The 27,281-nt window shown below is 37.9% G+C and overlaps 1 protein-coding gene across 2 annotated transcripts in view; it reads right to left on the bottom strand.

Annotated features, from left to right (window-relative positions):
- Positions 1-27,281, bottom strand: part of NGR-B4 (neuropeptide receptor B4) — a 46,359-nt gene that overhangs the window by 5,099 nt on the left and 13,979 nt on the right. The window contains exons 2-11 of one of the 2 annotated variants that reach the window (XM_089729020.1): positions 15,577-15,782; positions 14,711-14,843; positions 12,122-12,212; positions 10,304-10,395; positions 8,362-8,488; positions 6,638-6,733; positions 5,055-5,173; positions 3,998-4,071; positions 1,706-1,827; positions 340-447 (exon numbers count right to left, since the gene is read on the bottom strand). In XM_089729020.1, the coding sequence (XP_089585146.1) occupies positions 340-447; positions 1,706-1,827; positions 3,998-4,071; positions 5,055-5,173; positions 6,638-6,733; positions 8,362-8,488; positions 10,304-10,395; positions 12,122-12,212; positions 14,711-14,843; positions 15,577-15,718 (1,104 nt within the window). In that variant the 5' untranslated portion in view covers positions 15,719-15,782. The remainder of the gene's footprint in view (positions 1-339; positions 448-1,705; positions 1,828-3,997; positions 4,072-5,054; positions 5,174-6,637; positions 6,734-8,361; positions 8,489-10,303; positions 10,396-12,121; positions 12,213-14,710; positions 14,844-15,576; positions 15,783-27,281) is intronic. The other variant, XM_089729029.1, reaches the window with a different exon arrangement.

The raw sequence follows: 27,281 nt of genomic DNA on the forward strand, positions 1-27,281 counted from the left end.
TCGATCTAGCTACGATTTATTTTCAGAAAATGTTGTTTTATTCGTCTTTTCAATAATCAACTCTTCTCGACACCTATTGGCGAATAATAATACTAATTTTTCCGCTTTAAGGACACAACAAGATGGCGTTATCAAAAAAAAACCGAGCAAGGCTCGATCATCGTCTAGTTCTGGTATAAAACTATAAAAAAGAAGGGACTTTAAATATGAAATACATTTGAAGTGGTCGTTCATAACAGAACCGATGCAGTGCATACTTTATAACGTTTCTCGTTGTTTGCTAACTACACATCCTCAGTCATATCAACCTTATTATGTGAGATAGAATTAGAGCCTTACCTGCAAGCTTGTGAGCAACGCTGAAACAACTTGGTATATTTTCTCGGCAATAGATTCCGGAGCTGGTTGAAATGGGATCAAGATGAAATGCAGTCCGTACAGCGGAATCTAAACAGTAATTGGCACTTTAACTAAACATACTTTAAATCATGCATTTCTTTATGCTGAATTTTTACTAGATTTGATTGAGCTGTTGTTGTATTTATAATAAATACATTGAAATAAAAGAATGAAGTTGTGCTTGATAGCACAACGATCGTAACGAAATATGCTTCTATCGACGGTGCACACAGGGCAGAGACATTAAATTTGATTTGATAAGTGTTGACATAGAACTCAATTTAATTGCAAAACTAGCTAAATAATGAAGGTGAGGATTACTACCATTCACGGCTTTATTTTATAAATGTGTTCTCGTTTGAATGGCGAGGCGACCCTTAGTCAATTGAGACATCAACGTGTCTCAGTGTGGGTGACATTCGCGTTATGATTTCTATCTATGGTAACCACTTAAAATGAAATGACTCGTGAGCTTTGCGTGCAAATCATTAATAAGTCAGTGAATGCAAGCGGCGCTTTGGCTAGTAAAAAAAGTAAACTCGGACACTGGCATTTCGTGAAAAAAATTCTACATCTCTTTAGTTTTTATTTTAATTTAAAGATATAAAGATTCATTATATTTTTTGAGAAGAAATGCAGCCTGCGTAAAGTCCGTACAGACATTTTCCTGATATATTTCTGAAGATTGACACTATAGAAAGTATTTCTCTAAAAATTCTTTAAAAAAATATTATTTACCTTTCTTTCTTTTCACAAATTATAATAATCGCTACTGTGGGATTATTATCATCACATAAAACCAAAAGTAAAAAAAAAAAACAGGTTGTCAGCGATGATCAACGTCGCTGCCGTGCGTACCCTGTTAGTTCAACTGTGTCTCCTACGTACTCACCAGTTTCCAATGGCATGCTTTTATACGAGTATTAAGCGTTAATGATTAATGTTAGCGCATCTGTGTGTGTTTCTTCCATTGTCCATGTTCTCTGAATCCACATATTCGTATTTTACAGCTCTAGGTTTAAATTTAAATCTCCGACTCAATGAAATTAACAGAAATGTTTATAACCAGTTATTATCAACAGTACAGCATACGAAACTCACCAGAGCACGAGGAGAGCATTAAAAAAATGTAGTAATCTGCTTTGATAAATTTTGAATAAAAATTGTGATTTTTTGACGAAATTTTTATTAAAAAATTATACAAATTTTTCAAATCTATTCCTAGTGTTCTTTCTAGTAACAAGAATGCGTAACTAAGAAATTTAATCTACAGTTAAAAACGTAAGTATTGAATGTCGATTTTTACCATGAAGTATATAACCAAAATGGCAGTGGCCTGGGCAGCTTTCTTGGCGGCTTCATTCGGCTGATTTGAGGCGGGCGGTTGCATCTTTTTTAACAGAACTCGAATAACGTTCACCAGAAATACTGCAATTTCAAGTTTTCATATGCGTTCTTATAATGATTGGACAAGATTCTATATAGTTTATAATATTATAAAATATATATAATATAAAATATTTGTAATATTATAAAATATATAGAATTAAGATAATAATAAAGGATAATGATTGTCAACGATAAATGGTATTATTATTTCAATTACTGTTTTTCGAAAAGGAACAGCTGTTAGAGCATTGTTGCCCATTCGATTACTATTGAATTTGTAAAATATGGATTCAATGTTATTGTCACACCGTTACGTCTAACTTCTCAGTTTATTAGAGCTGCCAGACTTCTCTCACTTAACACAGGCAAATCTCTTCATGCGTATGTTCTATCCGTACTTGTTAATTGGTGTACCGTGTGCCCAGTTGATTTCCGGCTTTACTCTCTTTCTATCATACAAGAAAGATCATTCAACCGGGAAACGGATATCGTTTAGCCTTTGTGTGGTGTTCCTAAACGTCGCAATATATTTGATTCATTCGATTTTAACCAATGTTTTGATCTTATTTATATTTTATGCTTTATTTTTAATATATAGGGTTTTTCAATAGGGACGCTCGAATTTTGACAACTCATAGCGGCCATCTTGGTAAGGCGATAACTGTCAAATTTCGCATGAACACATATTTAGTCGTGAAATTTCACCATGGAACGCTATACGCTTGTCCGGCCCTTATTTCTTCGAAGAGGCGTATGAAGCTGAGCTCAATGTAAATGGCGACTGATATCGGACGATGATAACAAACTTTTTGTGGCCTAGAATAGATGGTATGGATCTCACAAACATGTGGTTCCAACAGGACGGCGCTACATGCTATACAGCAGGGGAAACATTAATGTTTTAAATCCACTAAATTATAAATATGAGAAATTCGAAGGCTTCATCATCTCGCCTAGTGGTGACAATAACTGGGCACCGAGATCGTGTGACTTAACACCGCTCGATTACTTTCTGTGGGGCTACGTGAAATCTCAACCATAACTCGCGCTCTTCATAAAATTGAGTTCCATTTATGCGAAGATGTCATACAAAACTGGTCCACCAGGACACACTACCTACAGCGGACTTGCGACGGCCATTTGGCTGAAATTATAATCCATAAATAATTTCATCGAATACCCTTTAAAATAAAATAAAAATTGTGGCAATATCACTTAAACAGGTCTTTTTATTTTATTTTTAAGTTCAAGCGCTCTTAAAGAAAAACCCTTTATTTGTTATTTATCTGACACATGTGCCTAGTATATACGAGCTCATTACACACGTAAGTAAACCAAACTAATTTCTAGTGTCGAATTCGTCCGCAATCACCGTTCTTGAATTCTACGGTGATTTAATTACGTAGCGAACTCAAAGCAGAGGGTTCGTCTAGGAATCGCTTCGACAGACTTGTAATGGGTATTGATTTTATTTCTGTTGGTTTTTAGAAAATAAACTTCACCTAGAAAAGCTAATTGATTGAATAATATCAGACCACTGGAAATATAAGTTGGGTTTGAAGTAAGATCTTCTTATTAATATACATTTCTTTTAGGCATTACATTATCGGAGTACAATTATGTTGATTGTTTAGCCAAATTCAGTGACTGCTGTACAGTATTTCCCCATTGTTCTTATAGTTCGGGATAGCAAATTCTCTCCTGCTTTTCAAACTTAGCCTTATCATTCACTCCTGTTTATTATTAGAATATTCGTGCATAGATGTATCTACTCTATGCGTCGACCCACGTACAACGAGAATTAATTTCAAAGCTTTGATTCACTTTAAAAAGGAGGAAGTCTATAATATTCTAAAATATAGTTACCGTTACTAATAAACAGAAAAAGGTAGAGGAAGGCAACGATGCAACTTGTAAAACCTTAACTGGATTGATTATTCATGAGAAGGGACGGCCCGTTTCGATTAAAATAAAATTTTATTTTTTTGCGCGTCCGACACGAGGCTCCCTTTATTGCATAGTAATCAAGTTCTGTTTCACCAAACTTGGTTAATATGGAGAAATTTACATATCTTTCTTTTGTTAAATTCATAACAAAAAAAAGTTTCTAAGAAAAAGCGGTTTGCATTGGAATTAGTACATAGGCGAATTTTATTATCAAGTTTTAAGAGCATCTAAGATAGTGCAAATATTTAAAATCCATACATACGGAAGGAGAGTGTGAGTGTAATCACAACTGCGATGACGATGATCCAGAGAGCGTGGCTTTGATCCATCCAGCATCTGAACAGATTTTATAATTGTAAAAAAGAAGAAGGATTATCAATTTTTAGTTGGTGTTCTTGCTTCTCGTTTCGCTTGGATCGTGAAAAATGGGGAAAGACTTCAGCGAGTGGTCTCCAACACCAGCCGCTGGTTACCCGGCTGTCATCACTCCACTAAGCTCCACTCCGGGAGCTGTCCCATGAATCAGACTAAAATCCTGTTATAAGGTTGTCGTGTGAAAACGGAATAGATCTCAGCGACCGTACGTAGAGTGAACTGAAGGCCCTTTCATGGTCCACATCAGCCCCTGACGTAGCCCGTAATTGAGAGCTCACTGTGACCCTAGCTTTTCTTCGATTTTTTCCTTGATCTCACCTCTAGCATCTTACTCTTCCCTATTCGAACACTCGAAAAATATGTTTTATGAAAACCAAAAAAAAGGTTTTTTGTGGCAGGTACCAATTCCACATTTAAAGTACGCCGCAATAATGTTGGAGTCCTACCCGTCTTGATACCTTGAACCTACATATCATCACCACCATGATGATCCGTACAGTAATGCAAACATTGGCAATTAGCGGTACGTGTTACGACAATTTTATCGTGTAAAGCGAATGAGCGTGTGTCTTGTGTATTCGGATGTCTGCTATCATCCCCTTCAATTCTCTGACGGGACTTGCTCATTCTGTTGAGCGTAGATGATAGCGAACGCTCTAGAATCTACGCCTGCCAGTACAGCTCCTAGAGCAGTGATACGATGTCAACTCGATTTGAGTATAGGTGAGCACTACCCATCCGCAGAACTGGTTCTTTCTTGGAGATTTAAGCACCCACCATCAACAATAGTTAACATCTACAATTTTCGTAAAGGAGTTGCCTAATAAATACTGTGTCAAAGCTGTGTTTATTGATTCTGATTATAAAACATCACCCTGAATAACAACATTTCTTTTTCGTTAACATAACTTGGATTTTTATTTTTAATAAAAAAACATTCTTACCGTTCTGTTCCATAACGGAGTTGCATACGAACACCAGTATATAGAGCGACAACCAGAGCTGGGATGGCCCACCCGATGGCACAGTATGAGCGTACTGAGATATGTTCATTTATAGACATCTGGTATTCAAAGGATTTTTATTAACTATGTTACTCTAATTAACCAATAAAACACACACACACACACAAAGTCAAGGTCCGTTTCAAGCATGCTTTATAATGTTTTTAAATGCGCACATTTATTATTATAGTAAAGGAGATTCGACCTCGACCAAGAAAAGGTGGAAAGGACAAAAAGGAATGCAATGCTGCTGACGAGGATGTCGAAGACAGAGCGAATAAGGAAAGCTAGCTCCACTACCATGTGGGATAAATAGCTAGACAGAGAGAGAGCAACAAGATTCAGCTGAATTCAGATGCCTCCTACATTTGGCTATGTACTACATCATTTAATACGTTAACGTATTTGAAATGATATAGGAATTTAATTTTTCAAAATAAATATGAGTAGGTACGCCCACAAGTTTTACAATGACGTCAGGACACCTCAGGCCCATTTTTCGAACAATAACTACCAATTTAAAGCCTTTTAACTTATTTGTTTATGAATGTATTCATGATATTCTATTTTAGAAATCAGTTTATTAACAAGCGTCATTCAAAATGTAGTCAACATCCCAACATTTTTAAAGTCAGATATTTTATTTTGTATTTTTAATATTAATCTCAGTTATAGAATGTAACATTTTGGTAGCGTCGGCTAAAGAATCCAAATGATTTTACCCAGGCCACAGTCAGGTGACTAAAGCCTTAGCTTACCTAAGAAGTAGCACTCAGATAAATTGATAATCAGCAAGTTATAAGTACTATTAGAACAATAAGTATGCATCTCATCAATAGACGAAATAAAGTACATTATGCCTATGTCCAGCAGTGGACTGCTATAGGCTGATGATGATGATGATGTATGTATATATATCTATATGATCTAAGTTTGTGCATATAATCCAAATTAACTTAATAATGCAATAGAACTATTGAAATTTTCTGTTTGTTCACTGAATGAAATTTGAAACACAGACGAGTATCTGATTTAGTTTCTGTTAAGTTAGTCTTGGTCACCGTAAATGTTTAAAAGGTAATGGTAAACGTTTTTAAAGCAACTTTACGGATTAGTGTAGCAGGACTGTTTTGGCTATGGCACTGGAAATAAAATGCAGTTTGCGCTTTGTCCAATCAAACATATTTCACTGTTTTCTCTTTGAATAATGAGGCTAAATCAAACGTTAATAGTGTCTGTTGGTTTGCTTTTCACCTTATCACAGTCACTGTGATTAAAAACATAGATGGTATATAATAATATTCTGATTTAGGGTTCGACTGTAATTTGGTAAATTCTTGTACAAATATGATTTGTAAGAGGAAACAGGGTGATGGAATAAGAAATTTCAATTTCGGTTTCGTGCGTTCGGTCGAATACTGAGAAAAAACATCGAAAGCTAATATCAACTATTTAAAGTATTTTACTGTGGTTCTAGAAAAGGCTGTGGTCACAACATTAAAAATATAACTGTTTGTAATAACCAGTCCAACATGCAGGTGTAGGCCTTCGCAGAACATCCACATGTAGCTCGTCATCATGTGATAGTATGTCAAGATGTGAAGGGATTGACACCAAATCTGTGTTAAAAGAACTACTTAAGAATCTAGTAAGCATAAAAAAATGCAAATATAATCTCATTCAGATAATTTAATAAATGTCAGGCTATATTAGACATTCATGGATAACTTTAATGAGACGATTGTAAAGGGAGTTATAAATCGTGACTTAGCCTAAAAGATATTCTATTCTAGATGTTTTGACAGGCTATTTAAGTACATAAAAATTATGGGAACGTTCAGTGCACTCAGGGGGCCCTCGAATCCTTATCAGAAAACTCGATCGAATTGAACTTTTGGAAATTTCTCCTATTTTCAAAATAAATATGACAGGTTGCAACCCCACTTTAATCATGACAGCTCAGTTGAAAGAAATTCAAAAGCTATGCCTAGGGAATTCCCCTAATTCTTTCTGTAGGTTGGCAGTGTTGTCAATTTGACGGATAGTGTAATGAGCGTTTTATTATTCATCGAGGTGCGTTTTATTGTGAATTCGAGTTAAGATTTTTTTTTCGAGAACGATTAAAAAATTAATACTTTATCAGGAGTAAGTAAGCTTGTAGAGGCCGCGCGACGCGCTACCAGCACTCTAGCGCGCCGTCAAGGAGATACGATACACCGATGCGGTGTATCGCATCCCGACCCGGCAGGCTGGTTCTGATCCAGCGGGGTATTCCGGGACACCAGCGGCACCGTCTGGGCGGCCTGACGGGCTGCCGTAACGAGACGGGTGACGTTTCAGAGCCTTCGATTCGCCTTGAAGGCTCCGTCAGCCGGCCCTCCTTGGGGTGAGCTGCGCCGTCTGGTTGTAGTGTTGACCGCGGTAACCCCCTTACCTCATCCGGGTTCTGACCTCGGAGGGGATCGGACGCTTGGGCGAAGAGTGCAGCGGAGTCCTTTAGTGGGTAGTGCCCTGAAAACATCCGTGGTCTCGCAGTCGCAGACCAGACCCACGTACCGCGCGCGCCGCGTAGGCGCGGAGACCTCGTAGAAGGTACGGCCCCCAGCCCAAAAAAAAAAGAGCTGACCATTATATAATAAACCCTTGAATCTTCTCTATTTCGTTTTTATTACCCAAACCTACACCAAGTATTAATTGTAATTTATATTGTTACTGTTTAATAATTTTAATATCTGCCCTTTAGTGCACAAAAAAAGAGCTTAAGTAGCTTAGCATTTTTAAAGTGTTTGTATATTTCATATTTTTATTTGATAAAACCTAATCAGCTTACATAGCAGTGGGGCTCCATTTTTTAAATTGCCCCAGGGCCCTTGGTTACCTAGCTACGGCACTGAGTGCACTTGAATGTTAGGAAACTTAACACAACTAAATTGTTCGAAGCTTTTACAACAAATTCACTGAATATCGAATTAGAATGTTAATAAATTTACAACAAGATATAATCTTCTTACTGTCTAACGAATTTCAGTGAAATAATTGTTTATTACATAAAATTACAAATTTACAAGAAGGGGCTTAGCCAATTTTCGGAATTGTTTTGTACTTTTATATACGAGTATGTTTTTAATAGTCAGCGTCAAAGTTTCTGATGACCTTAAAATATTGCGTAAATGTTTATTATTACTTTTTTTTGTAACAAAGATAGAGGTAATTTAACGATCTTACTAAAACTAAAAAATTTACTTACCGTGTTTTCTTGTACCACTTCGATGTAGTCCACAACAGTTTTATACCAGACGATCCACATGATGTTGTTGAGGATGAACGAAATGAATAGATTGGCATGGATTCGCGTCCGCTTATGTTGAAAATGCCTAAAAACATGAATGCTTATTTACACACTTTTATAAGAACATTGATATTGGCCTAATATCTATGTACTGATTTAGGAAAATTCATGAAACATGCAATTCGATGCTTGCAAAAGCTTTTGAGATGATTCTTAATCGCATTCACAAACCACTATTAATTTAAATGTTTTTTTTCTTTTCTTTAAAAACTATTGTTTCATTTTCAGTTAACACAGTACAGAGTGTTAGAGATAATACCAACATCAAATAAGCAAAAAAAAAAGAAAAATACGTTTTATAAACTAAACATTTCGTGAATCACGAGTTTAAACGTAGCTAGGCAGTGGACGTCATCGAACAGAGCATCAGTTAATTGTCAAGAGGGAACAGTGAAAAAACCGCTGAAAATTCTTTGAATTGGATCTCACTCGCTTTGAATTCATTGATTCGTTCGTTCGCGAATTGTATTTGAAACATTAGTTTCAAAAGTTACTATTAATATAAGTTTGTAATTGCTATTAAAAATTGAAAATATTAGCGATTTCACTAAAAATTTGTATATTTACCTTCTATAAGGAAAAGGAAACGATTGGTTTATTTGATGTCTTGATTCATTCGAGCAGAAGCATTTGTGAGTATGCAGAAAAATAAAAAAAGTGGTTAGTATCAAACACAGCGATATTATTTATTACAAGGCAGAAGCAATATTATATATTCGCTAAAAAAATTATACTCTACTTGAATAACAATACATATCATTAAAAATATTATTTGAAATTCTGGGTCAGCTTGTCTTAATGATCCAAAAAGATGCAACATTAGTTTTAAATGAATTAAGCGTATTCAATAACATTATCAAAGTAAATATCGAATAAATGTCCAAGGAAAATAGAAGAAAGGCATCAACAGCATATTTTTTCGAGGGTGCTTGAAACTGGTAGTGTCCACTTTATTTTAATTTAATTATGTTTCATCAACAAGTGACCAAAATTTTAGTAGGGATATTATCGTTTTGTTTTTTGTCATTAAAACAGATTATTGAAAACTCATTAAAGGTTATGCTGCTTATGTTTTATTGCTGTAATTGAATGATTCAACTTTTGAACCAGTGCTCACCGGCGAGAATAAGCTACGCATCGTCAATGTCACGTTCCCCGGACACATTAAATCGAAATCTCAATATTAATAAAGGCTGCCCTATGCTACTGTAAAACCGAGTGTGTAAAACTTAGTGCGAGGTGGCATTTACATTGTTTTTGTATATGGGCTCCGATATCCACTTAATACCAGATAATCCTTGAAGTCGTCCGTCAATATTAGCAATAAAAAAAAACATATCTGGTTTCTTTCTAAATTTTATGGGCACTATGGGTGAATCGCGATTTTTCATGAACACAGATTAGTTGCGTATTTATTAGTAAAAGGAACGGTTTGCTCACTAATTTACGGTTCCTTCAATAAAACAGATAAATTTAAATTAATAATTATCCATATTAATCTATACATATAAATAAAATTGGAGTGTCTGTTTGTAATATTGAAACAACCGCCATTTACTACATGCATATGAATATATATATATACGGTACATACACCAAAATAACATTTTTTACAATTTTTGTCTGTCTTTCACTGATAGGTAGCTGATGATATAAGGAGTAACTTAGGCTACTTTTTTAAGACTAGCTTCGCCCCGCGGCATCACCCGCGTTACGATAATAACCGCGGGTAACATCGCGGGACCAATAATAAAATTTAATGTTTTCGAAGCGAAGCGAGGGCGGGTCGCTAGTTTAAAATAAATTCATTTCGGCCGAGGACAGTATTGTTTTTTCTTACCTGAGAAAGGCGAATATCATCAGAGACAGGACCAGAGCGATCAATGAGATCGCGTAGCCACCGACATACATGTTGTTGATCACGTTGCGGAACTGTACACAATATTACAGTTACATTTGCCGCGAAACGATCATGCGTCCATTTTGGTTTAAAGGGTAGAACGAATGACGCTGTACAAGTGCTATTGAGATTTCAAATTTACTACCAGGTGGGCCTAGCGCCCAATTATTTATATTGCAATTAATTATCGGTAAGTAATTAATCGGTAGGCAGCGGCTTGGCTCTGCCCCTGGCATTGCTGAAGTCCATGGGCGACGGTAACCACTCACCATCAGGTGGGCCGTATGCTCGTCTGCCTACAAGGGCAATAAAAATAATAATAATTGTAAAATAATAATTAATATCCATACAAAATAAAAATTAATATGTAGCAGGCAACGGCTCGGCTATGCTCCTGAAATTGCTGATATTTAAGAGCAACGGTGACTACTTACCATCAGGTAGGCCGTATGCTCGTCTGTACAAAGGAAAAACCTTCTGATCTTTTTTACGAATTTATTTGATGATAAATCTATACAATACTAATATAAGCTGAGCCGCGGCCTTTTTATCTCCACTGTCACTTTAATAATATATTGTAATATTGTTTAGATAGAATTAGAAATCTATGTCATATAAATTGAAAAGTTATTTGTATTGTGGAGTAAATAAATGTAATTATTATTATTAATGTGTATTAAACACTGCCTCGCCTGCGAAGACGGCAGGACACACTCCGGCGAGGTGGGCAACAATCGGCTGGAGCGTTAGGGACTATTGGGAGAGAAACCGGCGAAATATACGGGCATTGTCGAGCAAGACTGCTTTTTGCATTTGGGCTACCACCGAATTTTTATTGAGACCAAGCCTCTCGAGATGTTTTGGAAGGCTTTTAGGGACCAAACCATTCACCGATACAACTACCGGGATTATTTCTGCAGATATCACCCTTATTATTATCATTATTATAATACTAAATCACTAAATCGTATTGTACAACCAGGGCCATCCCTTTTGTTTTAAGAAATGGTTGCGGTTTGTCTGTCCTTATCCTGTTTTCAATTATTTGTGTACTCTTTTATAGGATCCCAATAAGAAACTGTACGTTGGTACAGACGAAACCACGGTCAGTGCGTACATAAAAATACGGAAATTATTTTATTATAAACTCTATACGTACAAAGGTACATTTTTTACTAAATCTATATATTAATACGTGAAGCAAAAACGTTGTATCCCTTTTTACGTAAATTGCGCGGACGGAGGAGTATGAAATTTTCCACACTTATAGAGAATATAGAGAAGAAGTGCGCAATGCTAATTTTTTTTTTAAATAATGCATAAAAGATACATTAAATCAATAAAGAAAACATTGCACACACTACATACCATGTATTTGACGCACACACGCATGCATACTACCTATTTATTGTCAAACTTTTGTTCTTGACGTTTGTGGTCAAATTGAGAATAGATTAAATATTGTTTGTCTTTAATAATATTTTTTTATAGTGTAGCCTTGGCGAAATTTGTGATTATAGAAGTATAAAATACAATCATTATAGTGTACAAACTTACAATTGCAATTAATTATAGTCGAATTTCGACTACTGCGGGACCTCTAGTTTAATAACTACCATGATTTATCTCTCTGATCGAATCGGCGATTCGTTCAAAGTGGAGCGTAAAAAATCTTAAATTAAAGTTTGTCAGTTTCTAACTAATAATAACTAATAGTAACTAATAGTAACGTTCATTGTATTTTGTTATTGTACTTACACGCAGATCATCGTAGTCAATGCATGTCGTGTAATTGGTCCATACTTTCTTGCTCTCCGGATGCTCGAGCCAAGTTCCGTTCTCCAAACAGCTGTGGTTTGTACAAGCATCAGTCAATTTAACTACTTTGTATATCTATTAGTACCACGTTTCAAAAGTACTTAATACGATAAACAACAATTAAATTAATCGTAAGAAAAAGTAAAATGCTATGAGGGTCTATTGATTTTGTAAGTTAATCCTAAAGTTAGTTAGTCTCTCTTTTTCAACCCGAGTCCACTCAATGCTTTAACGGCCGTCTGGTGTAGTGGTAAGTAACATGGTCACTACATAAGGGGGTCGCGGGTTCGAATCCCGCCAAGGGAAGATATTTGTATGATAAATATAAACGTCTTTTCCAGGGTTATGGATGTATATTAAATATATGTATGTGTATAATAAAAATCTTACATTTATTACCGTTATCTGGTACCTGTAACACAAGTTCTTTACGGACTTATCACGGGACCAGTTAACGTGGCGTGATTGTTAGTAAATATTTATTGTTATTATTATTATTATTAAAATGCTGAGCGTGGGTGGACTAGGATTGAAAAAGAGTGTCCATCCAATGTCTTTTCGAATGTAACCCATCCTTTTCGCTCTGTTGCCTTGCGTATCCAGTCCTTACCAACCACTTTGACCAAGTCTTCGGTCCACCTCGTTGACTGCCTGCCTACGTTACGACGTCCAGTACGAGGTCTCCACTCCAGTAATTTTGTGCCCCACCGATTGTCAGTGCGACGGCATATGTGGCCGGTCCACTTTCACTTATTCCGAGCAATCACTTTGGCTCTATGTCAGTCAAACCAGTTCTTCTGCGGATTTCGGTATTGCGTACTCTATCTAGTGGAGAAATGCCTAAGCCTAAACGGCTATGCCCGTTCCATGGTTCTTCACGTGACTCGCATTTTGGTCATAATTTGCTTTTTGAGCGTCCATGTTTCGGCCCCATATACCATCACAGGGAGAACACATAAAAAACCCTAGTATCATATAAAAGTCAACATTTCTTACTAAAAAAACCTTCACAGTTCTCCGATGCGTTGAAAACGTAGTCCTAAGAAATTGAATATTATGCTTTCTTTTTAATTTTGCATTAAACTATAACGACCATCAAGCTGGTCTCGGAAGGCGCGTAGTGGAACCATGATTTGCTGCTTGCAAAATATAGTTGATGTAAATATTTTTTATAAATGTATTTTTAAATTGGTTTACATACATTTCGACTGAAACATAATCCTATTAGGAAAATAGTGAGCCCGTCCTTTAATATGCATACATACATACATATATATGTTTTTTTTTTCATTTTGACCAGTAAATAAATAAATAATGCTGTTTGACTTTAAAAAACAAAGTGTAGTTTCAGCGTTTTGAAAATTTTAAATACCAAGTTTTATTACCAGAGCACAACAATGGCGGAGAATTTTAGGTGCGTAAAAGCAGATGTAGGTACTAACGCGCATGCGCACTTGTCGGTACCCAGGGTGGAAAAGTTACACTTTCTTCCCTGTACAGCGGGAGGAAAAGTTAGACTTTCTTCCCTGTACAGCGGGAGGAAAACCAAACTTTCGGTGTAGGTAGGAGAAAAAAAAAAATTTACGTTGACAGAGTGAAGAATATAAGTGAAGGCAACTATTATATCTATTAGATGTTCAGACTTCGATACAAATAAGCAATGTCTTCTACTTTAGATTTTTTTATATTTAGAGGTTTCGATTAACATAACCCCATCTCTTGCAGTTAGTGATGTAAAAGCAACTAAACTATTAGATTTAGATATATAGGTAAATGTAGCCATATTGTCTGAATATTACATTATCATGCGTTTCTGATTGAAGGGTGGGACAAACATTATGCAATTAATTGAAATTTCGTCCTCCGGGTGGAGGCATTTACGTTGCTGTAAATACGTACATACGTCGTATACGGTAAACGTTGTTATCTCCAGCAATCTCCTGACTGATGCTCCATTAGTTCGTCCATCTATCTACACAATAACTTATAGTACCTACTAATAGGATATGATGTATATAGGCTCCGAAAACCATAATCAAAACGAATACTAATTTAAAAATGGTAGCAAAATGATAGAAGCATAAAAATGTCTTCTTCGCTTCTTGTTTAAGTAAGGAAGTGTCCAGGGCACAGACTTTAGGCATTCTGAATTTTAAAATAAATTACTAATTCTAGACACGAACCATTTTTTTTTTATTGCTTAGATGGTTGGACGAGCACACAGTCTACCCGGTGTTAAGTGGTTACTGGGGCCCATAGACATCTACAACGTAAATGCACCACCCACCTTGAGATATAAGTTCTAAGATCTCAGTTTAGTTACAACGGCTGCCCTATCCTTCAGATCGAAACGCATTATTGCTTCACGGCAGAAATAGGTAAGGTGGTGGTACCTACCCGTGCGGACTCACAAGAGGTCCTACCACCTACTATCTTTAATTGTATCTATACGTAAAATATCCATTTGTATTATTAAAAACTGAAACGGAGAAAAAAGAATACAATTTTGAATGTCATATAGGTACTCACTCTTTAAAAGCAGTTCGGCTTGGGTCGAATCCATTTATTAATTCTGGACAATTTTGTGCAACCGTTGTGTTGGACGGAGTTTCGTCCCAACATGAAAAACCGTCGAACGTTTTCGGGCACCGTGGAGCATTTTCTGTTAAAACCGAAAAATACATCGATTAAACAAAATTAAATAAAAACTGCAGGACTGTGTCACGAAAGTCTTCTTATTTGCAGAGCATGTCACAGCAAGGAATACGGTGAGCAGTCGAATGTGGTCTTGTTTAATAAGTAAATCTTTATTTACTATTACTCGTTCTATTTTGATAATAGTCAGATTATTATTAAATTTATTGAAATAAAAATGTCAATCTTTTGTATTTTGAATACTGTTTCACTCAACTTAATTACATCACATTGAAAAGGTACTTTAAATTGTGATTTATTAAACTTATGTATTGAGTGTAAATATTGAGTGTGCTTGTGCAAATTCTATGAGGTGAAAGCAAAAAGCCACATAAATTGCAATATAAATTTTTCTGAATTACATTTATTACCAAAGTTAGGATTGATGAAGTTAATATTATACGTTGCGTTTCGGCTACGTTACGATGTAAAACCGTTTTTATGACAAATTTTTCGGTGTATGATTAATTAAATTTACTATGACACAAATTAAATTCATTGAAAACATTTAAAAATCTTACCGCGATTTAACATTCAAAACTTTTCTTCTATTTCTACCTAGTGTATTAATATTATATTTTATCTTATTAGATCAGACAGAGAAAAACTAATAAAAATACAAATAGTATTGATGTACTTATGTGGCGTCCATTCAAGGATTATTTTTCAGGTCTCGTCCACCGATGCACTTGTTTACTCACCGTCGTATTCCGACTGAACTATTGTATTGTGAGTCTCATTTGAGACAAAACACTCTTCATAACGTGTATAAAGCACCTTCAGCTGTGGATTTTCAGTGACGTTGGTTTGATTAAACAATTTGTTCAGAAAACGTGACAACATATTGCATTATCTAATAGCCTTTTTCCTTGGTCGAAATATTTTGCATTCAGGTCATCGTTCGCATCTAAAATGAAACACCAAAAATAAATTTTAATATAATTGTGTAAGTTAGTCACGTACTGTTTTGAAGTTTAACGGCCTTGTACATATTATTTTGGCTTTCACTACGACTATGTTATTGAATCAGCAGATCATAGGCGCCGCAATGTACGGCGAATATAGGGATTTCTTTTTCTTTTCTTAATCGCGTAGGCTACTACATGGATGAGATAGAAATATATGGAGAGGTTAAAGCGATTCAAATGGCGAGATTATGGTAATAGAGATTGATGGTAATAGGTAATAGGGCTATGGTATGGTACTTAATTGATTTATCGTCATCAACTCTCTTACGTTTCAGTTAAAAACCTGTCCAAACTTTTTTTGTTTGTTTAAATAGCAATTAAGATTTCAGCACGTCTGCGTGTCAGTCTGCTTTTTTCTATATGACATCACTATGTATATAAAGTTCACGTACGACTCCTTCGTAAAGCCTGTGCGATTTTAACACCTCAAAAGGCATTTTAATCAACGAGTAATTTGGATTCCGCATCAAACATTCGTGCGTCCATCAAATGCACCGGAGCACTTCTTATTAAGGCTCAACAAACGTAGACCGGTCCTGGTGGGAGCCCTCTTCTTCGATGTCGCGAATGTGCTCGACAAAGTTTGGCACGACGGTTTGATTTACAAACTATACAATATGGGCATGCCAGATAGTCTCGTGCTCATGACACGAGACTTCTTGTCGAACCGTTCGTTCCGATATCGAGTAGGGGGAGCTCGCTTTCGCCCCCGTATCTAGCGGTGGGGGTCCCGCAAGTATAGTGTTCGCTCACGCAACCCGCACCAACATAAACACTCTTCAAATTATTCAATCCCGTTTTTACTTGATAGCCGTCGAAGCATCATGGTTCGTGAGGAATATGGATCTTCGCGACGATCTGGAATTAGATTCCCGTACTAAGTAATTGAAGACGGCGTCTGTGTGCCACTTCGAAAAATGGCCCTAGACGATAACCTCCTTATCGTGTCCGCCGGAAACTACACACCCGATCCTGCGGACCTAACGGTAAACAGTTGCCGTCGCCCAAAATACATCACTTAGATTCCTCCCCTTTCATTATCGGTGCTTTTACGGATTCCAAGCACCGGTCACCGTTCTCGTCGAATGCGACCAAGGATTCAACTAGTAAATTAATTTACAGAGGCAGTCCACTTTTTTTATTGTCCGTGTAAGAAGATGAGCAGATGGGCCACCTGATGATGAGTGGTTACCGTCGCTCATGGACGCCAGCAATGTCAGGTGCAGAGTCAAGCCGCTGCCTACAGTTTAATACTCTCTATAAGCCTCGTTTCAAGAAGGACATGTAATAAAGCTCGGGAAACACCGTGGAGGAGAGCTCATTCCAAAGCCGAAGGGTATGTGGTAAAAAAGATCTCTGAAAATGCACTGTGGATGAGCGTAGTGGCTCCAGTTAGTATGGATGGACTCTACTCCGGTGGCGGGCGGTGCGATGGTAAAAACGAGACGTTGATATCATCTCGAACAATTCCTCAGAGCACTCCCCATGGAACATATGGTACAGAATACAGAGGGAACTGAAGTTCCTCCGCAGACCCAGAGGTTCAAAACGATCCGTGAGAATGGGATTATCGACAATCCGAACAGGTCTCTTCTGTATGGAGTCAAATGGAAGTAGCTGGTATTTGAAGCCCCAGCCCAGAGGCGGGAACAATGCTCCACGCGAGTCCGGACCTGTGCTTTGTAAAGCAAAAGTATTGTCAAGGCTTGAATCGCTTCACTCTGTTGAGGACTCTCAGCATTTTGGACGCCAACTTGGCATTGCCCTCCAAATGACTCCGAAACTGGACATCGCTTGAAATGTCGACTCCAAGTATCATAATACTCTCGGAAGGTTGCAGGGATACTCCTTGGAATTGCGGCGTCATGACAAAGGGGTCCTTCTTCGCAGTGAACGCGTAAACTTGTGTCTTGAAGGGGTTGAATTGAACTAAATTCACCCCACTCGGAGACTCGCCCCAGAGAGTTCTTCACTTAAGACACAAGCTTAGATCTTCTCTTCTACACCACGCTCCGAGAAAGACTCTGATGGTCGATATATCGCACATCCCCTGTGCTGTCATTCGCATAGCAATGCATGCCATCAATAAGTAGCATGTCATTGATATACCTATATTATTATTTATACTTTATTTCAGTTTTTTTTTTAAAACCATCACATTTTTTATACAGGACGAAAAGCGTGGGCGAGTGTACGGAACCTTGTGGAACGCCAGTCTTAATGGTCATAGTATCGGAGCAGCAACCGTCTACAATGATAGTGATGCTCCGCCCATTCAAAAAGCTAGCGATCCTCTTGCAGTCCCTCGGGCATTCCGTAAGGTGGTAAAAAGTTTCTCGCCGGATCTTCTCAGTGGGTTGCGTTTCCGATCTGGCGCTAGATTCTGAGATTATTATTAACACTAGCCCTAGCTCTAGCTAGTGCGAATAAATACGTTGGGCTGAGCCCAATGAGCTCGCCTACACTTTCGGTCAATCTGATGTAATGGTGGCTATCATCATAGGCAGATAAAAAAAACGGTGACAATAAAAAAGGATTTAGCACCTTTAGCGGACTTGTCCAAATCACTGAGCATCCTCTCGACCGCGACGTCTTAAAACATCTAAACAGTTGCCCATAAGATCTATATAATTCTTACACCAGATTATACACAAAGTGAGCAGAGTGTTCGTTAACGCATTTATTCAATAAAATAAAACTAGATAGAAATAAGAATAGAATAAGGCTCTAGGTAACACGCTTGAAGGACTTCAATAATCAACTCGTTTATCCTAGCAGAGATTGCAGTCCCACATGATGCGATGGGCGGTGCCGGTTAGTGCCGTATGTTGACAAATCGCAATAACATGAACTTCACTAACTTAAATGAAAATAAGTTATGTTTCCAGTTTCCATGCCCCGTCAACATCAAAGTAGGCCAAGTATACAAATGGCGATGTTCTATTTATGTGAAATATTTTTCTTTTTAACTATAACAGAATAATGTCATGGACGACTACAAACACAATCAATTTAATTTACTTAATGCAGTCAAAGGCTGTATTAAAAAGTGTAGCGGTTCAATATCAGAGATAAGCCGATCATAATTCTTTTTAAATCTAATATAACGTCTAGTATAACATATGCCACGGATTTTTTTATGATTGAAGGATCTCTGGTGGCCCGGAGGCCTTTCCAGTTTGACCAGGACAGGTGGCAACGGATTTATAAGTGTGTGCAATATTATTTATCCTGATACCGACAAAGAATTAATTTTGTCTGTCCAATAGTAGGCATAAACGGATTTTTTAAACATCTCATAGGCTCATCCTGCTTTAAAGGATAAGTTAATGGTATCAGGTTGCTAACCCTGTTAGTTTTGAAATTACCTAAGAACCATTTAAAAAACTCCGAAAACAATATTTCTGAAATAGATTTCAAGATTTTAAAAATCTGAAATAGATTTCAAGTATCAAATCAAAATCATCAAAATTAAAATTAATATTTAAACTTTATGCTTACAAAGATAGAATGTTATAAGTAAATATAAAAAATATTAAAGTTATTTTATTGGTCCGCAAGCATCTCAGCAGCTCAGCTCACATTTCTTTTTTAGAACTAATTATTACTAAATTTAACGTCTTTGCCGTATGTCAATGTAAATAGGCTGAAGTTATTATGTTTTAGATGTTTTTTGTTACTTAAGGTAATAAATTATTGATGCTGAAGTCAAGGGTTTACAACTATTTCATCAGGAGCCATAAAATCAGGGAAATTGTAAATATTTGCAATGAAAGCATATACAACAAAACATATACATACTTCAGTTACGTTTATTTGCAAAGACCCACTTAGCCTTTAAGCTGTGCATTGGCACGTGCGAATAGAACGAATCGCTTCACGTGGCATTAGAAGTTCGAGGAGAAAAATTGATTGATATTTGCATTCTAATCTAAAAATGTATCTACATTTATTTCTGAAAATAATCACATACGATTTATTTTTATATCAACTATATTCATATTGTATCACGCGACTATATATATGCTGAAGTCCAGATACAACCGGCAGGTATGAGTTACTTTATTTGCATGAACAATCTCCACGATACAGGAACCGGTGGAAGGTCGTATTGTAAGTCCGCACGATTAGAACTCACACCCTAAGCATTTTTGGTGCGAAACAATCATCCATTTTGCTATAACGAGTATGACAGTCGTTTTACAATACAATTGAAACTTCCAACTCAAGTCTGAAAATAGGTGACAGCATTCACGTTTTGATGTCTATGACTCCCGAAACGCTTAGCACCAAGTTCGTTCGCCCGTCAGAATAATAAAAACAAAAAATAAAATAATCTAGGCTCCAGGGGCCAGTTAATTTCATGTTAAAAATACAGACATGAGCACTGTATTTCATCGACTGCACGTATATCGGGATGTCGGCGGGCCCGTAATTGCCCTCGGGGATTTTTTGGCAACGCTCTAATAATTAAAAAAAATATTTTTTATTTTGTTATCTTTCAGAACGTTTAATTTTAATTTTATTATAAATATTATTTATTATACTTACTATATATTATATATTACAATTATTATATTCATTCTACTTAGTCTGGCCATAAATACTGTTACAATTAAAAATAAAAATAAATCTATTGCAAATAACATTTATTACTTATACAGTGTGCTAGTTTAATACATAAATATAAAACAATTTAAAGTATAAAAAGCTTATTCGACTTATTATTTTTACTGGTGGTAGGACCTCTTGTGAGTCCGCACGGGTAGGTACCACCGCCCCGCCTATTTCTGCCGTGAAGCAGTAATGCGTTTCGGTTTGAAGGGTGGGGCAGCCGTTGTGACTATACTGAGACCTTATAACTATATCTCAAGGTGTGTGGCGCATTTACGTTGTAGATGTCTATGGGCTCCAGTAACCACCTAACATCAGGTGGGCTGTGAGCTCGTCCACACAGCTAAGCACAAAAAAAAAAAAATTCGAAGTGGTCTCCATTGGCTGCAATACAGTCCTTTAAACGTTGAGGCCAGTTATCAATAGAAGCACGCACTCTTTCCATGGGAAAATTTTTCATTGCCAATCGTACGGATTGTTTTAGGGACTCCAAATTATCATGGCGTTTAGAGCAAGCCGTATTCTCTAAAACTGACCATAAATCATAATCCAGCGGATTAAGATCGGGAATAGACGACGGCAAGTCTTCAGCTCTGATGAAGTTCGAAACGTTCGTTTCCAACCAAGACTGTGATATGATTTAAAGTTCTTGGTAGCACAGAGTCCAATCTTCAAATCGCAGAGTGCAGGCAGTTACGAAATAATATACCTACTAACACACTTTTATATATTAGTATTAGTTACGTCGATGTTTTAGAATATATTATCGAAATCACAGTTTTCTTATTTTTTATTGTACTTCACGAAGTGTCAGACATTTCTTCACTTCTTCTTATTATGACAACTCTTGTCACTTCTTTCTATGTATATGTTTTTGATAAGGAGTTTCTATATCCATTAACTCCAACACTTTCCCTAAACATTTACATAGTACACAGTCCTAGTGCCTGGCGTAGAACTGCATATGACGTACGAGGTAGTGATTTGGTAAGGATGTCTGCGACTTGATCCTTTGTTCCGATCCGTACAACGTTGCAGATACCCTCAGTTACCAATTCTCTGACGTAGAAATGTCTGAGCCGGATATGCTTCGTTCTCTTGTGAAACTCGGGGTTGTGAGCAAGACGAACAGCAGCTTCATTGTCCACATGCAGAACCGGTACGTCCGCAATTGTAGTCAATGCCTGGTATAGTCTAGCAAGCCACATTAGTTCTCTGCCAGCTTCACTAGCTGCCACAATTTCGGCTTCTGTAGTGGAGATAGCGACCGATGTTTGTAGCTGACTGATCCATGAAACTGTGCCTCCAGAATAGCGACAGATCACTCCCGTTGTGGAACGTCCGGTTTCTGGATCACCTCCGTGGTCGGCGTCGCTAAATCCTTCTAGGATTCCAGGTTTGAGACCAGCTTTATATGAGATCCCATGCGAAAAGGTACCTTTGATGTAGCGCAAGATACGTTTTACCTTGAGCCAATCTGTCTTTACAGGTTTCTCCAACTTTCTTGAGACAACTCCGATGGCATAAGCAATGTCAGGGCGAGTACCAACCATTAAGTATGCCAGAGCACCGACAGCTTCTCTATATGGGAAACAGGAAGCTTCCGTTTCTTCTTTCCCTTCTTGAATAGCCTCTCTCTCAATCGGTGTGGAAACGGGATTACAGTCACTCATTTGAAAGCGGTCTAATACCTTTTTCGCGTATGCCTCTTGGTTGATGAAGATGGAGCCATCCTTTCCTCGATGGATTTGAAGACCAAGATAATATGTCGCTGGTTTCGTCGTTATGCGCAGTCTCTTCTTCAAATCTTCTAAGAAAGCGTTAGCCGTGTCTTCATCAGTGGCAGCTACTAATCCGTCATCGACGTACAACGTGATCAGTAGTTTCTTCCCGTTAACTTCTCTTGAATATAAGCAGCAATCAGCTTCGGACTGTTTGAAGTTCATATCCAATAGGATCTCTTGAAAGCACGAGTTCCAGCACCTTGGTGCTTGTTTAAGTCCGTACAGGCTACGGTTAAGCTTGAAAACGGTAGACGTTCCTTCCGTGAGGTTACACCCTTCTGGCGGTTGAACGTATATTTCTTCCTCGAGCTTTCCGTTCAGAAAGGCTGTGCAAACGTCGAATTGGACCAGATGTAAGTTTTCATGCGCGCTAACACTGAGTAGTGCTCGTACAGTAGTCAGGCGTGCGACAGGACTGAAGGTCTGGTCATAGTCTACTCCTTTCCTTTGTCTGTACCCTTTTACGACAAGTCGAGCCTTGTATTTGTCGATCGTGCCATCTGGATTTCGTTTGATCCGTAAAACCCATTTGCAGGGAAGTGCTTTTCGTCCTTTTGGCAATGCACACGGCGTCCAAACGTTCAGGTCTTCGAAGGATTTCAATTCGCTACCCATTGCCCTTTGCCATTCTTCGCGATCGTCCCTTTTCATAGCGTCTGCGAAATTATTTGGGAATGTTTCAGTGATACAGACGTAATCTCTTAGTCTCTCAGGACGTCGAATCAGTGAGCGATCTCTAAGATTATAGCCGGTTGGCGGTGGTTCAGCATCATAAAATAATTCTTCTGGAACTGTCGTTTTGTCTTCATGGTCATGGTCTTCGTAGAGGACTTGATCCGATTCTTCTCCCTCGAGAACATGATCATGGTCGTTGGAGATTGTTTCGGTAGTTGTATCTCCCTCGTGAACGTGTGTTTGCTCTGGAATTGCAACTTCTCTTTCTAAGTTCGTATTTGGCGTTATGGTAATCGGGTATTCTCTTGTCTCAACTTCTGTTTTAGGAATTTCACTGTTACAGATGGGAAGAGGTTTCTCATCGAAGATTACGTCACGAGAGCGGACGAGCGTCGAGTGTTTTCCGTCTGTGACCCAGATACGGTAGCAATCTTCGTCGTACCCAATAAGTCGACCTTTTATTGCCTTTTTGTCGAGTTTTCTACGCTTCTGCTTTGGAATATGGACGTATGCGATTGAGCCTATTATTCGGAGATGTTTAATAATAGGTTTCTTTCCATACCAAAGTTCATGCGGAGATTTATCTGAACTTGTGGGACCTGTTCTGTTCAGTATGTATGCGGCGGTATTAATGAGCTCTGCCCATAGCACTTGCGGTAATGGCTCATGAGCGTACATTATTGATCTTGCTGTCTCAACTAGGGTTCTGTTCTCCCTTTCGCTTACTCCGTTTTGTTCAGGTGTATACGGGGTGACAAGTCGCTGTGCTATTCCATGTGTGTCTAAAACATTTTTTATGGACGCGTTGTCAAATTCACCGCCGTTGTCGCTTAGAAGGCACTTTATGGTGTGTCCGACTGTTTTAGTTTGAGCGATCATCAAAACTAATTTGTCTTTGACCTCGGACTTCTTGCGTATGAAGTACACCATACGGTAGCCAGTAAAGTCGTCTTTGAACAGAACGTAGTACTTATAGTTTGAGAAGCTAGGTTGAAACGGTCCGCAAACGTCAGTGTGTACGATTTCTCCGGGCGCGGTAGCTCGGGTTCTTGTACCGAATTTAAGTCGATGCGCCTTTCCAAAGATGCAGCCTTCACAGGTATCTTTATCCATCGGCAGGATTAGACCTAGTTCCCGTTGGATCGTCGCTCTTACGTGTCTTTTATTTTGGTGAGCGAGTCTCTCGTGGTAAAGTTGCATCGTTGCTGTAGTTGCAAAGACTTCGGGTGGTTTTTCTGGCAGTACGGGTTTTACTTCCAGTCGATATAAGCCACCTTGTTTTTGTCTCTTCCCTATTAAGCATACTTTCCCGTTGACAATGACGTTGCATTCAGTTGTCCTGGATGAAAAGGTGCTATTCGGGACTCGATCGTGAAGTGCGAGTACGGAGAAGAGGTTCTTGCTTATGGCCGGAACGTACCAGACGTCTTGCAGGCTGATGTCGATTTGTTTCCCGTTAACATATCCTCTGAGCTGTACTGTTCCTTTGCCTTTGGCACGGACTTCATTACCAGCGGCCGTTGTAACAGTGTAGTTCTCATTGAAATGTTCGTAGGTTTGGAAAATGTCAGCTCTGTTGGTGACGTGGCTTGTTGCGCCATTATCTATGTACCAGTTCTCGTTGTCCCGTGAAACTGTGAAGATTTCGTTATCTTCTAAAGACATGAGTAACAAATTAGCGGTCTTTGAAGTAGAAGGCGTTGCTGTCTGGATCGGATTTTGGCTCTTAGGAGGTCTACCGTCACGGATCCATTTTTGACAGTTGCGTACTCTGTGGCCAATACCTAGGCAGTAGTTGCATTTAAGCTTCTTGTCCTTCTTCTTTTCCGTATTCGAAACCAGGGCTTCCGAATGATGCGAAGGTACGTTGTTACCTTGCAGTGCCCTTTCAAATGCGCAGAGATGACTAGTTAGGTTTTCTACAGTACGGTTGGATTTGGGCAGTAGGAGCCAACTACTTCTGAAGCTGAAGTATGAATCATCAAGCGTGTCCAGTATCTTACAAACAAGTAGCAGTTCGGGTAGCTCTTGGTTACTGTCCTTCTTGAGTTCTTGATTCAGTTCAGTCCAGATGTTCTTTAATTTTGACATGTGAGTGGCTATGTCGTCTGCTTGATCCCTCTTAAAGCTGAAGAAACTCATACACAGGTTGTAGGTTTTGTCCGCATTTGTTCCGTCGAACAGCCTGTGGAGCTCTAACCAGACATCACGTACTTTAGTGAACCGCATAACTTTTCGAAGTGTGTCTTCTTGCATATTGGTGGTAAGTATTAGGATAGCGCTGGCATCAGCTTTATCAAACTTATCTTTTTGTTGTTGATAAGCCGCCAATTCAGCATCGCCGCATCCGGTAGGTGGACGAGTAGGCTCCTGGAACGATCCTTCAACTACTTCTAGGGCCGACGGTACGGTGCGTAGTAAGCATAAGGCTTTGTATTTCCAGGTGTCCCAATTTTTTCCATCTAGGAGGCCGATCTGAAGCTTTCCTGTGATACCTTCCATTTTCGTAGTGCTGGGTCCGTAACCTGATATGATTTAAAGTTCTTGGTAGCACAGAGTCCAATCTTCAAAACGCAGAGTGCAGGCAGTTACGAAATAATATACCTACTAACACACTTTTATATATTAGTATTAGTTACGTCGATGTTTTAGAATATATTATCGAAATCACAGTTTTCTTATTTTTTATTGTACTTCACGAAGTGTCAGACATTTCTTCACTTCTTCTTATTATGACAACTCTTGTCACTTCTTTCTATGTATATGTTTTTGATAAGGAGTTTCTATATCCATTAACTCCAACAGACTGCGTAAACCGAGCTTTATGAGCTGGCGCTGAGTCTTGCTGGAAGGCCCATTCTTGATTATTAACATGGTGTTGTTAAGGGGCTTCACTACCTTCTCAAGAATGGTATCTTGATACACTTGTGCCGATGTTTTGATACCTTTTTCACAAAAGTATGGCTCAGTCACTCCTTCATAGCGAATATCCCACCAAACCATCACTGAAGTCGGATAGTGCCCACGTTGCACTCTGTCGACTAATTGGGAAGCTTCCTTAGAGCTTTCTATGACCTTCCTTTGCGTACGACTTCAGTAGTTGTTTCGATTTTACCACCCTATTCTCTTTTAAATTATCAGTTAAGAAATGACCAGTACGTCTCTTATAGGCTGTAAGTCCTAAGTCATCTTTTAAAATACGCGACATAGTTCTAGGTGCTATCTTCATCTCCCGAGATAAAATATTTTGCTTTCGGACAGGATTTTTTCGAATTCTTTCCCTTACTGCTTTGACCACCTTTTTCGTACGAACACTGCGTGGACGGCCAGATCTTTTTCTGTCACAAACAGAGGAGGTCTCATTGCACCTATTAATAGCCCGGTACACAAACATTTTACTAATACTAAGCGTATGGAGAGTTTTAAAAATTGCATTTGGCTCCATACCTACTTTGTGTAATGCAATCATAGCGACTCGGTTCTCTTTATCATCCCACTACATTTTAATATCGCAAAATATTGTACAATGTATTGGCGCCAAAATGAGAAAACTCAATGAGCAATCATATAAAAATGACAGATTCCAAATTCAAATGTAATATTTTGTTTATTTTTAATTGTAACAGTATTTATGACCAGACTAAGTATATTTGTTTAAAATCTTATTAATTATACAATATTTTTTAAACAAGATATAAAAAACAATTTTAAAAAATAATATAAAAATAGATTGTCGCTGAAGGTGGCTTCTACTACACAAGCCATCAGTGGTTTGAACTCCGGAGTGAGAAATTCTCTCACAATACATGAGGAAAACTGCCTTCTGTATCAGGCCCCTAAACCTAAACCAGCTGGATAATGAAAGTTTCTTAAGGCGTTTATAGAATCTTTTCGTTACCAAACCGTGTATCGACACAACTATTGGAACAATTATGGTTGAATCAACATACCACTTGGCGGTAGTTTCGTGGACCAGGTCTAAATATTTTATTAATTAGTCATTTTCTGCCTTCACGCTGTTCTCGTCATGAGTTCTCGAAATGGTGATATCAGCCAACAATGCTTGATGCACTGACCGATCTAATATCACAACAACAGGCTTATTGGCAACAATATACCTATCCGTGATAATAGATCGGTCCCAGTAGAGCGTAACATGACCGTTTTCAAGAACTGGTTGAGGTTGGTGTTGGTAATAAGGCTATTAATATTATTATTGGAATGCAGGGTTGCGGTCCTTAAAAAAAGGAACCCTTAGACCAGTGTCGTCCATCTGTCCGACATTCAGTCTTTTTTCAAATGTATCAATTTACAACAAATATTATGATTTACTACCGTAAAAGGTAGTCATAAAAAAGGTCTCAT

This window comes from Bombyx mandarina, chromosome 01 (assembly GCF_030267445.1).
Source record: "Bombyx mandarina strain Sakado chromosome 01, ASM3026744v2".
Taxonomy (NCBI): Eukaryota; Metazoa; Arthropoda; class Insecta; order Lepidoptera; family Bombycidae; genus Bombyx; species Bombyx mandarina.